The sequence below is a fragment of the Sphaerodactylus townsendi genome, linkage group LG09, assembly GCF_021028975.2.
Source record: "Sphaerodactylus townsendi isolate TG3544 linkage group LG09, MPM_Stown_v2.3, whole genome shotgun sequence".
NCBI classification, from domain to species: Eukaryota; Metazoa; Chordata; class Lepidosauria; order Squamata; family Sphaerodactylidae; genus Sphaerodactylus; species Sphaerodactylus townsendi.
Genome location: NC_059433.1, coordinates 92,082,003 through 92,098,441, shown reverse-complemented (window position 1 = coordinate 92,098,441; position 16,439 = coordinate 92,082,003). Strand labels below are relative to the sequence as shown.

The window sequence follows — 16,439 nt, the reverse complement described above, 5'->3', positions numbered from 1 at the left end:
CAAAGAGTGGCGAAGCAGAAAACACGGAGTCTGGAAAGGAAGCTGTGAAATCCTGACTCTCCCCATTGGGTAATTCCTACAATGGTCAGATGGTGGCAGCAGTTACCAGATAAAAAGAGGAGCCTCTCCAGGAGGAGGTGGGAACCACTGGGTGAGGGTAAGGGGTGGAATAGGGCTTATAGGCCAGAGCAGGCCCATTTCACCCCAAACAGTTTGCCTTAAAAAAACCAGAATGATTTAATAATTAAAAAGTGCTTCCTTGATTTTTCACCAGATGGAAAAATGAACCTGGAAAATGTTTTGTCTGTAGGAAAGCAGAAGGCATCCTGAACAGAAATCCCACCAGAGCAACCATAGTTCAGCTGGTTCCGCACAGCCAGAGGCAGTGGCTTCCCACCGGTATAAATGAAGTCGGTGGAGCATCGGAACCTTTCACATGGTCCCATACGGGCAGTCCCGACACCGCTGCTGCCGGCAGGGGTGGTTCTGCACTGTGCCGCCCAGGGTGCCTGTGAGGGACTTCCCTTGCCTTCGTCTGCAATTCCAGGCAGCTGGAAAGACCTCACTCATGGAGCGAGGTTTAAAAGCGGTGTCTTCGTGCCGCTTGGGCGGACCCACCATGGCACTGCTGTAATGCAGCAGCGACCCAGGGACGGTGTTTTAACTGTCCCTAGGGTGCTGTTTTCTGCCCATGCGGAAACAGCCCTGCATTGTAAAACATGTGCTTTATGTACAAAAGATCACAGGTTAAGGCTTTGTCATCTCTGCTAACAGGGCTGGTCAAGCAGGCTATGTATTTGATTTAAACGTTTCTTCAGCTTTGGGCATGTGCATTGTAAATAAATCCTGGGGTATTGTGAAGTTTCCAGGTTGTATGGCCTCTGAATCCTCTGAAGATGCCAGTCTGGAAACCAGCCACTGATGCAGGCGGGACGTCAGGAGAAAATGCTACTAGAACACAGCCATACAGCCAGGAAACCACACAACAACCCAGTGATTCTGCCCATGAAAGCCTTCGACAATACATTAAATAAATCCTGGAGGAACGTTACTTTGTTAACACGGATGGCATTATTGACCCTTGTGAACAATTTGCATTTTAGTAATGGCTGTATGACTGGTTTCAATCTTTTTGACCAACTGTATTAAGAAGATTGTTATTCTGTCTTGGTTCAGCAATATGGGACATGGTGGTATGGTTCAGCAATGTGGCATCTTTCATGTAGGATTCCACAAGATTCTGTGCTGTTCTTGGTGAAACCTTTGTAAGAGATTGCCCACATCTTTGAAATTGGGTAGTGTCTGTATGCTGACCACACCTAGCTGTGTCACTGTATCAGCCACCTCTAGTGCTGGATCAGTGTCTGTCCCTTGTGGCCACTGAGAGTGAACAACATGAAGCTGATGATGGAAGCAATGCTGGTTGGCAAGATAAGAACCTGGGAGGTCATTCTGTTCTTAATTTTGGTGGAGTAAAATTTGTCCGACTCTGTTGAGTGTTTTATTCAGGTGATTTGTTCTGAACTTGATAGTCTGATGGAGAAACAGATACATCTGGTAACAAAAAGCATTTTTAAAAACCCCTGTCTAGTTAGCATATTGCCCCCTATTTGGTCTCAGCTTATCTGGCCATGCTGATCTATGCCACAGAAATCTCAAGGCTAGACTACTGTTAAGTTTTAACCTGTTTAACAATTTGGAAATTTCAACTAGTACAAAATGCAGCTGCTTGTTTACGAGCTGGAGCCAGTTTTAATTTACAAATTCACCAGTGCTGAGAAAATTGGATCAATTGCCTGCTTACATGTTCAAGGCGCAGGTTATTACCTTAATAGCCCTGGACTCACATATCTGAAAGACGATCTTTCCCAATATATTCTTGGGTGGCAGGACCAAGACTTGGTCAACTTGGAGGCAGAGTAGGACTGTTTCTGTCTGTGATACAGCGTTTTCTGCAATTGCTCCTATACTATGGAGTGGCCTACATGAATATAGCAGGAGGCCCCCTGCCCCTCCCCCCATGACTTATTTCCAAAGCAATGTAAGAATGAGCTTTTCCTATAGTTTGATAGTTATCCTGGGTTCTGAATTGGTTGCTTGATGTTAGGTTGCCTTGATTTTATATATGTATTGTATGTATTGGGTTTAACTTTTATTCTGTTTATTTGTACCGTGTTTTAATTCCGTTGTAACCCACTATGAGTCCTTTTGTTGGAGAAAACTGAGTTTGAAATATTTTACATACAGCAAACATGTTTAACAATCAGCATGGGGTTTAGGGACAGAGTTGCTAAACCTGCAGTGTCCGTGTTAATGAGAAATTCCTAAGAATGTGCAGTTAATTCAAATAAGTTTTTACCCATCTATGCTCAGGGTTTTCAACACTTCCAGTTCTTGTACATAAACAAATGATGATTATTATCTACATTTTCTCTCTGATAATATGTGAAACAGAATTGTATGCATGTGCCAATGCAATTAGACAACCAGATAAGTATGAAACTGTCTAATGCGCCTCAATATTTGCAATATAGTTTATATTGTCTTTACTTTTGTATTTATTTATAGGACATCTGCCACTTTTGTCTCCAACAGACCTCTCGGTGGCTTCATATGGTTCTAAGTGATCCAAGGCACTTAATTTTTTTCCAATAGATCTAATTGAATGCTCTTGTGTCATTCTTTGTGATGAGTTAACTGAATATTAATATTAGCCAAGGCAGCTGTAGTGGACTTGCCCCACCTTGAAGGGTTGGTGTGAAACAGTCCTGCTTATAGAGGCCTGGGTGACACTTAAAGTAATGCAGCAGGTCCCAATTTACATAGAAGCAATGTGATTGGTCGTTGGGAGGCACAGTTGCCTATGGCCAATGTTACGGGGCGATATAATGCTGACAAGATAGACAGAGCAGAGCCTGTCAGAAGAGAAGGAGACAGCGGAACAGTCTTGTGTGTGCTGAAGTGAGCAGCTTGGAGTTCTGCTCAGAACAGATCAGAATTGAACAGATCAGTTTGAGAACAGGCTGTGTTCAGTTTGAGAGCAGAGTCCGAAGAGTGGAGTCTCTCAGTTCTGACTCTTGTGAAGAGGGATTCTGATTCAGCTCAGATAGCTGACAGAATTCTGGTAAAACTCTTCAAGCGGAGGAAGCTCGTGCGAGGCCAAGGAAGGCCCTGGCTTTTGGTGCAGAGCGAAGCGCCGGCCAGAGGCTTGTCAGTGGACACTGACCGGACCTAGGAGTCTATCCAGCCCCTGTACCATACCAGTCTGGAGAGGGCCCCAAACCTCTAGGCAGAGGTTTGGTGTGTGTGAGTGAGGGAGGCTGTGTAATGCCTGAAACTCACAGGGCCAGGACTGAGGGTGTGTGAAACAGTGGGTAGTGGAAGAATAAGGTCAAGGGTGTGTCTGTGGAGAAGAGTAACTCATATTAAAGCCAATTCGTTTACTGAAAGACACCTGCGTGTGTCTGAGTGCGTGTTAAGTCTGAGGAACCACCAAATATCAACAGCTTATTTGAAGGTTATTTCTGAGCCAGTTAAAGAAGAATCTTTTGTTTCAAAAATAAATTTTTATTTATTTTGTTCAAATTCCCTCATGCCAGTACATGTCTGTGAGTGTGTGATTGATAACATGGGTGACTGACTAGAAACCCCAGCCATCGTGAGTTCCCTCCAAAATCATGAATTAAGGGACCCTGTAGAAACTTCCCCTCAAGCAAGGGTGACTGAGAGGTGGGAATCCTTAAAAGACTGGTGGCTAGAAGCAGTGTGGGGTTTTCTAGATCTCCTTAAGTAGTTGGTGGCATCAAAAGTTAAATAAAGGAGGGTTCCTGAAAACAAAAACCAGGAATCCTTTATTTTTCTCTGGCCAATCTGCTGTACTTGGTAGCCAGTGGGGTGGTGTACTCATTACAGCAGCTACTTCTGAAAACCAGTTTCTGGCATCTCTATTCTGCGTCTTTGCTTCTTGGTCTTATGGAGGAATTGGCTTCGCTACTAAGAGAAATAAGATGCTGGACCAAGTGCATTTTTTTGTGTAACAGAGGAGGGCTTTACTTACATTCTCAACCAAAAATAAAAATGAAGTTCAGAATATACTTTTCTGTCTTCTGTGATTTTATCATAAAAGTTGGGTTTTGTTTTTACACAAACATTTTATGACTCAAATCTAATCTAGATTTCTACAGCTACATATGTGCTTGTGGGGGGTGATGATTTTTACTGACCCCCCCATGGGAAACCTTCAGATTGTTCCTCAGCTGTTCTTGATGCCCCCCCCCCCCCCAGTAATAGTGTTGTAAAAGGTGTTTTGGGCTGCTCCAGATGAAGAAAATCAGATGAATAAAATCAGTGAAATTCCCCATCAGGCCCATGAACATCCAGGAAAGATGGTTCTGGTGGGTTTCCCGGGCTGTGTGGCCGTGGTCTGGACCATGGCCACACAGCCCAGAAAACCCACCAGAACCAGTTGAATCCGGCCATGAAAGCCTTCAACAATACCAGGAAGGATGGTTTGGTGATTAGAATATTGGTCTGGGATCTGGAAGATTCAGGTGTGAGTCCCACTTTCTGGGTGACCTGGGGCCAGTCACATGCCCATGGCCTAACCCTATCTCATAGAATTGTTATGAGAGTAAAATGGAAGCAAGGAAAATGATATAAGCTACTTTGGGTCCCCAATGGGAAGAAAAGTAGGATATATAAATATGTAACTACAATTTTAAAAAAGACCCAGGAAGAAAATCTGTATGACAGAGAACTGAAAGAAAAGAAATAAGCAAATTGTTAATGCAGGCATAAAGCAAGCATTTAAGGTTGAAGTGCAATGTAATCTTAAGCTCTCAAACGAATGCATGAATATTTTTGATTAGTTAAGACAGTTCCCTCAATATACGTGGTACAGAAATAAACAGATTCCTGCCCAACAAAATCTGCACTCAAAGTGAAACACTTAAGTGTTACAAAGTGCAACATTTAAATGTTGGGGACAGGATTGGCAAAGATTCTGCTGGAATCAAGGCCACAGTAGACCACGCCGCCACCTTGCAGTTTTCATCAGTATCCTGTACAGCAGGGGTCTTCAAACTATGGCCCTCCAAATGTTCGTGGACTACAGTTCCCATCAGCCCCTGCCAGAATGGCCAAGTGGCAGGGCTGATGGGAATTGTAGTTCATGAACATCTGGGGGGGCATAGTTTGAAGACCCCTGCTGTATAGTAATCAGAACTGTTTATATTCTGTTCGTAAAACAAAGCAAATAACACTTCCATGCTAAAATAGTTGATTACTGCAGTATAAACGAATGCTCCTTAATTTGTATAATTTATTCTGCATTTTTACCTGATTTCTTCTGTTAATTATGGGGTGATGTGAAGCTCTGATGTCCACCCTTGAAAATATTTACCACCTTCTCTAGCTATGGCAGGGCTATCGAAGTCCAGCTTACACCAGGAGATCTCTCAGAATTACAACTGACCCCAAGAATACAGAGATCATTTCTCCTGTAGAAAAATGGTAGCTTTGGAGGGTGGGATTGCATGGCATTCTGCCCCACTGAAGCCCCTCCCCAGGCTCTACCTCCAGATCTCCAGGAGTTTCCCAACCTGGTGCTGCTTTGGAGATTTCCCTGGGACTCACGTATGCATTTTGAAGCTCTTGAGCTAGGCATGCTTTTTAAAAACCTAACTCAAATTCTGAGTAAGCTAAATAGTGGTTCACTGGCTACACCACTGAATATAATCCCTTGCAAGATCTGTTGTTTAATCTTGCTTCTTCTCTTTGACTTCAACAGTAAGAATCTCTCCTTCTCCAAGTGTGGTCGAAGGAGCCATGGTAATGACCAGGGACTCATTAGTGATTCCTCTGAGCAAAGCTGGCTTTGGGGATGATGCGGCCTGACCTTCTGTGTCTGGCTCGACTTGTTCTTCGGCCTTCGGAACATGTGCTGCATCTTCTAGCTCAGCTTTCTCTTCTCTCTCTTTTCTTTCTTTTTCTTCTCTCTCTTTTCTTTCTTTTTCTTCTCTCACTCTTCTTTCTTTTTCTTCTCTCACTTTTCTTTCTTTTTCTTCTCTCACTTTTCTTTCTTTTTCCTCTCTCACTTTTCTTTCTTTTTCTTCTTTCTCTTTTCTTTCTTTTTCTTCTCTTTCTTTTTGCTCCCTTTCTTCCCTTTCCTTTTGCTCCCTTTCTTCCTTTTCTTTTTCCTGCAACAAAACAATAAATATTAAGATTCCTTTTTTCTTTCGTTTATTTCTTTCCTTTTCCCACCTCTCTTTTTTGTTCTTCCTTTTCCTTCTTTTTCTGATACAGAAACAATTAGATGTTCAGTAATTATACCTGTGGAGAAATCAAGACCACTGAATTTTGATCATAGGAGGGTTGCAAACCATGGCTGGACAACTGGCTGGAAATGAGGGAGGTGGGCACTTAAAGGAATGAGGCGTGAACAGTGTCCCTGACAAGATGACACAACTTCTAATAATTTAGTAGTAATGTGGGAGGGACTGGAGGGACATTCTAACATCCAAAAATTCTATGGACAAATGCTAAGTCTAGGACAGGGGTAGGGAACCTGCAGCTCTCCAGATGTTCAGGAACTACAATTCCCATCAGCCTCTGTCAGCATGGCCAATTGGCCATGCTGGTAGGGGCTGATGGGAATTGTAGTTCCTGAACATCTGGAGAGCCGCAGGTTCCCTACCCCTGGTCTAGGATATTTGGCTGGGATATTTGAATATAAATGGTAGGCATTTAAACTATACAAAAGAATCCAAAAGTATTTGGTTTTTTACATCAGTTTTCACACACATACACACACACACACAGGCCATTTCCACACGGCCAAATAACAGCGCCCTAGGGACGGAAAAAACGCCATCCTCACCCCCCTCCCAAGTGGCACGAAGGCCCCACTTTCAAACCTGGCTCAAGGAGCAAGATTTTTTAAAAGTGGCGTCTTCCCGCTGGCGTGGTGCAAACAGCACTGATGGAAAGACGCCGCTTTTCCTGTTCCCTCCATTCACCTCTTCTACTAGCTTTGCTCTGGAGGGACATGCCCACGCTGCCCTCTGACCCCTAGAGGTCGGAGGGTAGCATGCGCATATCCCTCCAGCCCTCCAGAGCGATGCTGGCAGAAGAGGTGAGTGGAGGGGACTGAAGGAGAGGTGGCTCCATGCAGAGCCGCCTCTCTGGCTGAAGAGAAAGTTGGGGCTGCTCGAACGCTATGGTGCAAACAGTCCCTGAGCCTCTGCTGGCATAATTTATGCCGGTGGAGGTCCGTTTCTGTAGGTGTGTGGAAACAGCCACACACACACACTTTTAATTGGTATCTGTAGCTGTTGCTCCTTGTGATAAAATATTGTGTGGATTGTCAAATCTGGGTTCAAAGCAGCTGAGTTTATCGTTGTTGATGTTGTGACTTTTGATATCCAAGGTTTTATATTTTATGTAGATGTTAGAAGCTCCCTAACAGCCTTCTGAGAACTGAGGAGTTACATTTAAAAAACAAACTCCCATATTATCTTAATAAATTTGTTATCCAACAGTTGCATTTCACCATAGATTGCACATCCTATTAAGCAATAACACTTGGTATTTCAATACTCTTTCACCTGTTTACAGGAGTGAAGTTCCTTATTATGGTTGGCCTCTGATTTTGCCCACCCTCAGTTCCTGCTCATCAATTCCATACCTTAAATTGTTTTCTGCTTTTTCTGAATTTGTGGATACCTGAGCTTCTTGCTCTCTCTTCAGCTGGATAAGTGCAGCCAGACCACCTTTTCCACCCATCAATGCTTTGAACATCTTTGGTGTTTCTTGCTTCTTTACGAGCAGAGCAAAACCTTTTGTAGGTTCAGGTGGTCCGGTGGGCTTGCCCTTCTGCTTCAAGAGGGCTCTAGATTACAAGTACAGAAAGATAAAACTAGCAACCTGAAACATTAAAACTTCCAAAGCACCCATCCCTTGTTTTAATACTTCTTTATGTCTGTGAAAACCTCCCTGAGCCCTGCTTTCCAGTCAGATCCAGCCCTTACCGCTGCTTTCTTTGGGGATTCAGCCCTGAAACCCTTTCAAGTGAATGCTGGGCCAGGATTTCAGCCTCTGCTTCTATGAGGAATGATTTCGGGATGCTTTGCTTGGGTATGGTAAATTCAATTTCTTTCCCAGATAACTAGGTTTCAGTGGACAAGGACAGACAAGCTTCCAGTTATGCTATCTCCTTTGAATTCAAAACAGCAGCTATCCTACAGTGTTGCTTAGTCAATAGCTATTCAAATTTAGTGGGATATTGTACAGTTCCTTTCAGAAGGGTTATTGCCCAACAAGGGTGGATTGATGTGGTCGAATCCACTGGAAATAATCTGGAAAAACAAAATCAATTTCCTAACTGTCTTATCAAATTTTTTAAAAATTGATCCAGACATAGTCTGGCTACTGAAAATGGCTGAAATTGACTCCTGGAAATCTATAGCAGTTGCTTTGGACATTGAGGCAGCATGCAGTCTTACTGAAGAATTACAACTGAATAGGTATTATTTTTGGAATCCAATAGTGCTTCTAGGGGATGGAAGCTATACAGATATTTTAACTCCAGAAGGAGGAGGAGGAGGAGGAGAGTTGGATTTATATCCCCCTTTCCTATAGGAGACTCAAAGGGGCTTACAAACTCCTTTCCCTTCCCCCCTCACAACAAACACCCTGTGAGGTGGGTGGGGCTGAGAGAGCTCCGAAAAGCTGTGACTAGCCCAAGGTCACCCAGCTGTGTTGGCGTGTACAGGCTAATCTGAATTCCCCAGATAAGCTTCCACAGCTCAGATGGCAGAGCGGGGAATCAAACCTGGTTCCTCCAGATTACAGTACACCTGCTCTTAACCACTATTGAAGATGTTTTGATCTAGAAATTTTGAATATTAGAAGAAGTCTTAACGACTGGACAATCTAATGAAAGCTACATGCAATCAATCAAAAACATTCAAACATGCACATAAAACAACTAAGAACAATTAAAACATGGGAACACATAGATACATGAATGGGAAGGAAGATAAGCAAGTGTCAATGAGGGAATACCAAACAAAACAAACCCATTTTCACTCACTGGTGGAAGACAACAATGGAATTTACATTCCCCTTTATATGTCATAACATTATGTATTAAAATTATATGTTTATTATATAAATATTGATATTTGGGAAATACATACTGTAATACAGGCATAACATGCAATTTTATTTATACTAGATAATCTATTTTCGGGCATGTCAGTTCTAAGTTGTCCCTACTTTGAACATACTATGACGATTTGTGACCTTGTTCAGAAATAAGCATATAAAAATAGAAACACTTTTTTAAATAAGGAGAGGCAGTGAAGCTAATTGTTCTACAGAAAAGTGGAAAGACTTACTTTCCTTTTTTTTTCAAGAGCTTGTCAGAGTCAGGATAGTGCACCATTATTTCACTGAGATCCTTCTTGTCGAGAATGAAAAGGTTGGCAAATCCATGGGCCACCACATTTGCAGTTCGTCGATTTCCCCCACCAGCTGCCAACAGACTGAAACAAAATCCAAATATTTTCCTCAGTTTGAAATTCTGAAAGCTGCAGGCAGACTGTTATATTTCGCGGATATTCAATTAAGTTAGGCTTAACTGGCAGTGTCTTTCAAGTTGGATTTTTAGTAACAGTCACTCAGTGCCTTTTATTAGCATAAAACAACATAATGTAAAATAATTAAGTATAAACCAACAGCAATATTCAAGGGAAACAGTACCTATCATTTTTAAAATGATAGCTAAAAAAGAAGCAACTGTACGTCAAAAGAATGATCCTGTAAAAGAAAATGTACAGCATATGTAAAACTTTGTATTTTCTTTGACAGTAATAAAAGGTGAATTAAACATGATCGTACATCAGCATTTAAACCACATTCAAGAAGAATATGGGAATCAAGAGAGCCACAATGACAATACCTTTGATGTTTTGGAATTTTTTGGTATCTACCTGATGTCATAGCTGAAGGAATCCTATTAAATTGGGCCAGAATAAAGGCCCGACGCTGTTCAACAGATAGAGAAGAAACAAGATAATTGGTTGGAACTCCATGCTTAGGGGAAATTTCCGAGGCTTGCGGCGAACAGGCTGCAATCTTGGCTGAATAAAAGAAAGGTCTCTCATGATCTCTCAGCCTATTACTAATTTGGGTCAAAATAAACTTTTCATTACTGTTTTGTAATGTGATTAAGTCAATTTCAATATTCCTAATTTTTTGAGAAATCACATTAGACCATTGTGAGATATGTTCATCTTTAAGAAGTTAAGATATAATATAATCTTGTTTTGTTCTAAAATGAATCTTAAGCCAGTACTTTATGGTAGTAATCCAGGCTTTGGTCTCAAGGATAAGCCAAATTCAAGGCATAATGTAGTGAAAGTTACACTATTGGGAATGCCCATAACTCTTCTTAAAAAGCATGATTGAACTTGATCATTTTCTGGAGTAAGGGCTTCAATCCATATGGGAGTTCCATAAAGGATCTTTGGCATTACCTTAGTTTTTGGTATCTTGAACCTTCCTATCCTGTTTTCTGTGGCTATGGTAAATGTGTGTTCTTCAAACTCTTTCTGACAATTTTAGATAATTTATTTAATTTATTTGTACCCCACCTTTCTGCCCAAAGGGGAAACGAAGCAGCTTACATGATTCTTTCTTCCATTTTATTCTGACATCAGCCCTCTGAAGAAGGTTAGGCTGAAAGACTGCAACTGGCCCAATGTCATTCAGAAAGCTCCCATGACATGAGTGAAATTCAAATTCACATCCCAGGTACTAGTTCAGCACTCTTAACCTCTGCAGTATACTGGCTCTTCAGATATTTAACATGTTACTACATATCCATCACGCCATATTTTTCTCTGTTCCTTGAATCTGAATATACCATCGAGCTGCACAAGTGCTCTGTGGAAGGGGACTGCAACTCAGTGTTGGAAGACTCTCAACCAATAGAACCAGGTCTTCTATAGACTGAGTCTCAGTTTATTGATCCTTATCCAGTCTATTATTGCCTCCAGACACCAGAGCATCCACTATCTCTATGACTCAGACAGAAGAAACAGAGCTGGGAATCATCTGCATATTATTGATCCCTTTGGCCCAGAAGTGTGGATTACCACATCCAACAGTTTCATGCAGATGTTAAACTGCTGAATGGAGTCTACTTGTACATATACAGTAAGAGTTTGGGTGCTGGGTAGTCTAGTCTAAAAAGTAGCTAATGTTAATATTAGAAATAGATATTAATTAGATAAATTAGATATTTAGATATTAATTAGATAAATTAGATGATTAGATAATTAGATATTAATTAGATTAATATTAGAAATAGCTTGCTATTAGAAATAGATATTTCTCCATTCTCTGTTCCCTTTGAATGAGACATTCCCCAGGTTTTCTAAGCACTGCTTTGTAAAATCTGTGCAGTACTCAGTTGTGGCAGGGAGCATGGAGTTACTGTCAGATTTGTTTGCACCTGCCATGTGATACTGTGGTTAGATTGTCAAACTAGGATGTGGAAGACTCATGTTCAAATCCCCATTTTGCCATGGAAGTTTGTTTAGCTACCTAGGACTCTTCCAGCCTAATCTAGCTAACCGTGCTGTTGTTGTGAAGATAAAATGGAGGAGGCCATTTTGGGCCCCCATTGTGGAATGATGTTGCAGGCCCCTTTGGACCCCCTTTGGGGAGAACAGTGAGATATAACTAAGAAAAATATGCAGAGGTGCCATTTGTAGGAATGAAAGAAGCTTCCATTCAAGTCTGGGAAGATCACTGGACAGATGAATTGTCCAAAGATAAAAGTGATTGCAGAGTTACCGTAAATTGCACCAAGAAATTAGTGATGGTGGTGGTGATGATGATGATGATGATGATGATGATAAGAATGGTAGTTATCTTCATTTTTAATGTTAATATGCGGTCTATGAAAAAATGTTTTGTCCAGAACAGAAAAATACCTGATTTCTCCAAATACAGCTCCTGCTCTCAAGGTGACCAGAACTTTGGTTCCATCAGGACCTCCAAGAACTTGAACTTCACCTTGCTTGATAATGTACATTTCTCTTCCAATTTCTCCCTAGATTCAAATGCACAGGAAGAAAAAGATTGGAAGTTTCATAATGATGATTACGATCAGTTCTGTCTGAGAAGTACTAGTTGCTAAATGTTTGTTTTAAAAACAGCTTATTTTGCCACCTGCTGCGGTTGACCCAATACATTTTTCCACTCTGACAGTCTGGAACAATTTCATTGCCATTTGAATAGTTCAGCAAGATTGCAACTTGCAATGGCATTACTCAATCTGCTTTGTAGCACAGCATCCTCAATACAACTGGACCTTATTGCATTTTATGCTTACAGTAATGAAGCTGTGAATTACTAAGCTGTGAAGCTTCATCACTGAGTGTTTCAGTAGTTAGTCATGTTGGGTTGCAATAGAATAGTCCTGTAGTACTTAGAGACCCCAAAAATCTTGTTGGCTTCTATGGTGCTGCTTTAATCAAATCACTTGAATCTGGCAGTTTCAAATTTATCACTTGTTTCCTGGATGCACTGATTTGCCTTCTCACCAGGTTCTTCCAGAGACTGCTTCCACAGTTGCAGTCTAAGTGGTCCAGTCTGATGAAACATTCAATCAGTATTGAAGACTGGCCAAGGAGATGGGGAGAACCTTGTGCTTATTAGCAGCACTCCAACAATGTTTGCAGACTTGAGAGCCAGAAGGAACGCAGGGAGAGAAACAGAGAGCACCAGTGCGAGAAGAGCCAAAGGGTAGTTTTCTGGTCTTTTCTTTCCCAGTGCACCTCAAGTGTTTAAGCCTCAATAGTGTTTCCCACTTTTGATTTTAAAACTCTGATAATTCGGTAGACCTAAGGGTGAGAGGCCTTGTATGGATGCCCCCACAGCTAATTTTTTGCCAGATTTTGACCCAGAGACTCATATTTTGGTGCTCATTATCAGGGCTTCATACTGGCAGGCAGACATTCCAGGGCTGTCCTGGTCCATAAACTAAGTGAAAATGGTATAAAAGAAAAAGTAGTTTAACTTCTGCAACCCTTGGAAGAAGCTGCAAACTTTTAACCTCCATGGAACCTTTTCCTCACTGAGACAATAAACTCTCTCCCAAGATGCATTGCTTCAGTTGAAAGAATCTCACTTACCTTGCCTCGCTCGTTCTCCAAAACAAATGCAGAAGCAGCAACCCAAACAAATGAAACATTGCACATTCAAAAGTAAATCAGCATTTTAATTATTTTTCCTAATGATCATTTGCATAATTTCAAAGGGAAAAATCAAGAATAATCAAACAACCAAAGCATCTGCTGTTTCTTGCATATTTACCAGCTCATTTGTGACCTGATTAGCATCCAAATGAAGTCAATTATACCTGGACAAACAGGACTGAAATGCCTGTGCTTATGATATATACACACATCACAGTAATGCTGTATGCTATTAAAAAGGCAGCATAAAATTGGGGCATAGCTCTTATTTATAGAACTATTAACATCTAGCTGATTGAATGTTCTTGTTCTTAGTCGATCTGGATTAACACTGAACCACAAACAAGGTTTTAAAAGGCTTCTCAATCTCAGATCCATTCCAGTTCTATTTTTTTTTTCTTGGATAGGAAGCCTTTTATAGAAAAGTCCTGATCCTAAAAAATCCATTTTTTGAAGAAGGGGTGTCCGGGGGTTGCCACATCGGCTTGCCCCGGACTCGGCCGGCCCGGGGGCAGAGCCAGCGGCAAGACACCAGCAGGACTTGGCAACAGCCGGCCCCGCCGAAGAAACGCCTGCGGGGGCCCGGAACGGCTGGGAGACGGCCGGGAGGAGGCGGAGCGGCCGGGAGACGGCCGCGAAGAGGCGGAGCGGCTGGGAGACGGCCGCGAGGAGGTGCAGCTGTGGTCGGATCCACAGCTGCGGCCTCTCAAGGAATCAGCTGGGCTCGGCCGGGGCGAGAGCGAGGCGAGGCATGCCCAGGGAGCCCGGCCGAGGCTTGAAAAGGCGAGGGAGGGCGGAAGAGCGAGGCTGGTTGCAACGGGGCGTGGAGGAGGGTTGCGGGGGCCAAGGGCGGATGGGGAAAGAGTGGTGGGAGAAGAACGGAGGAGCCTGGGCAGGGAGGCGCGGAGCCTAGCGAGGGGGTGGCTGGACGGAGAAGTGGAAGGAAGTGAAAGGGAGGTCGTGGAGGAGAGAGGAGAGAGAGAGACTGAGGAGAGAGACAGAGGAGTGAGAGAGGGAGGAGAGAGAAAGAATGGAGAGGCGAAGAAGAATGGACAGAGAGAGTGCGCGGAAGGACCAGGGAGGTGTGAAGAGGAGAGGAGGGAGGTTGACCCAGTAAGGGGCGGCAGACCCCTGTGAGGGGAGCTGTCAACCCCATATACGAGTAGGGTGAGCCTAGCTGGGAGGGAGGGGCGCCTTCCCCTCCATCCTCAGGTGGCACCCTGTGGTTCAGGCAGCTGACTACATTAAGAGCCCCAAAGACCGGGGCTACTGGCGAGGAGACCAACACCTCGGAAAGGGACGGTGGGACGGATTGTCAGCCCCAACTGCAGGAGTGGGAGGGAGAGCGCCACAAGGGGATATATTTTCTATGCCCCACTCAGTGATTACTTGTTAAACCAGGAAAGTTGTTTTAAAACCTTTTCTTCCAAGGAATCTTTTCCACATGACTTTGCACCATGAAATTCACATGCACTGGAGAAGATTTTAGAGAATTGTTTGCAATGCATAATTTACCTGAATAGCCCAGGCCTAATGTATATCAGAGCTAAACTTGATAAGATGGGGCAGCCACTGTCTTGCTGACATATAAAAAAGGGATAGTGAAACTTTTTTTTTCCCTAGCGGACAGTTCAATGTCACTGTGGATGCTTTTTTGGCCACTACTTTCAGGAATGAAGCATGATTTGGGTTGGAAAATTTCTGGAGATTTGGGGTGGAGTTCAGAGAGGGTTGGATTTGGGGAGGGGAAAGGAAGAGAAGGATCTCAACAGACTATGAAGCCACCCTCCAACGTAATCTTGTTCCCTAAGAGAAGTGACCTCTGTGGTTTGGCGATAAGTTGTAATTCCAGGAGATACCCAGGACCCACCTGGAAATTGGCAACTCTAAGCACAAGGATTCAAGGGATCAGGGCCAGGTTCAGGGCCAGGTTCAGTTATGAAGTCTACCCAATATGTGAGAGGCAGGAAAGAGCTATTTAAGACAGCTCTTACTCTGAGCCACAGACTTCCTACCACAATTGTTGTACAGACTCACCACCTGTAATAGTGCTGGTCAGCACTGGGAATGAGCAGGACATTTTTGTAATCTCCTCAGGTTGGTGTGGGTCGGGGGGACCCCTGCTTCATATTAGTGACAGGATTTATACAATTAGGCCTGAGCTTTAGGATTGGTTAGTCCTTTAACTATCCTAACTATCCTCCTCATAACACTAGAAGTGAGCTCTTATTCACAAATGCTCATACTGTAAAAAATGTTATTACTCTTTACTCTGTCACTGGGCATCAGTCTTAACTAGATATGACAGGAATCATCTGGGTTGCTGTGGCATAGGTAGGGATAATTGGCAAGGCAACCAGGGAGGAGGGGAGTTCAGCTAGTTGCTTGCGTGTGTGTGTGTTTGAAATAGGACTAACTTTGCATCAAGCACTATTATGTGTTGTCTAAATTGCTATATGGAATGGATGCCAGGGAGATGATGCCTGGCAGCTCTGTTTGGAGGAAGGGTAGCCTTGCCCACATGCAGACAGCCACCAGAGGCAGGATGTGATTAACTGAAGTAAATGATTAATTATACAGATTAGGCATTGATAAAATATGGTTCAATTGTCTTTATGCCATACCAGAAGGGAGAAATCATCTGAATTTGAATTTTTGGGAAAATACCTTGGGAAGGGATGGATCAAGGTATTTGAGAACCCCACCTGTACAGGACTCTGCAGTCTTGGGGGTCTTCCAGGGGAATTTGTCCATCACTACTGAGTTGTATTCCTAAGAACACAGAAAACCACTAACCAGGGTAGCAATATCCACACTAATTGTTATTCTAGTTGGTGAAATACAGAGCATTTCATCTCTATATCTCAGATAAAAAATCACAAAATGTTATAGTTCAGTTTATTGCATCCCTGCACATATACACACTTGTGCACGTTATTGTATCTGCACAATTCATTTAAATAAAAAAGCTTAATGATGTGTGCCAATAGATAACTCATATATAAATATCCCTGTTTTTTTAAAAAAGATTTTATCATACAAGTAACAAAATCCATATTTTCTGGAAGAAGCTTGAAATTTGAGTGGATCAGATTATGATTGCCCATTACAATGTAATTACTTTTATGCTATGTAATTCACCTAAGATTAATTTTCTTCCAATTTTGTTCT

At 42.5% G+C, this 16,439-nt stretch overlaps 1 protein-coding gene across 1 annotated transcript in view; it reads right to left on the bottom strand.

The window, feature by feature from the left end:
- Positions 1 to 4,024: 4,024 nt before the first annotated feature.
- Positions 4,025 to 16,439, bottom strand: part of CNGB3 (cyclic nucleotide gated channel subunit beta 3) — a 79,652-nt gene continuing 67,237 nt past the window's right edge. The window contains exons 15-18 of the mRNA XM_048508482.1: positions 12,003 to 12,121; positions 9,399 to 9,545; positions 7,723 to 7,888; positions 4,025 to 6,197 (exon numbers count right to left, since the gene is read on the bottom strand). Of these exons, the coding sequence (XP_048364439.1) occupies positions 5,757 to 6,197; positions 7,723 to 7,888; positions 9,399 to 9,545; positions 12,003 to 12,121 (873 nt within the window). The 3' untranslated portion in view covers positions 4,025 to 5,756. The remainder of the gene's footprint in view (positions 6,198 to 7,722; positions 7,889 to 9,398; positions 9,546 to 12,002; positions 12,122 to 16,439) is intronic.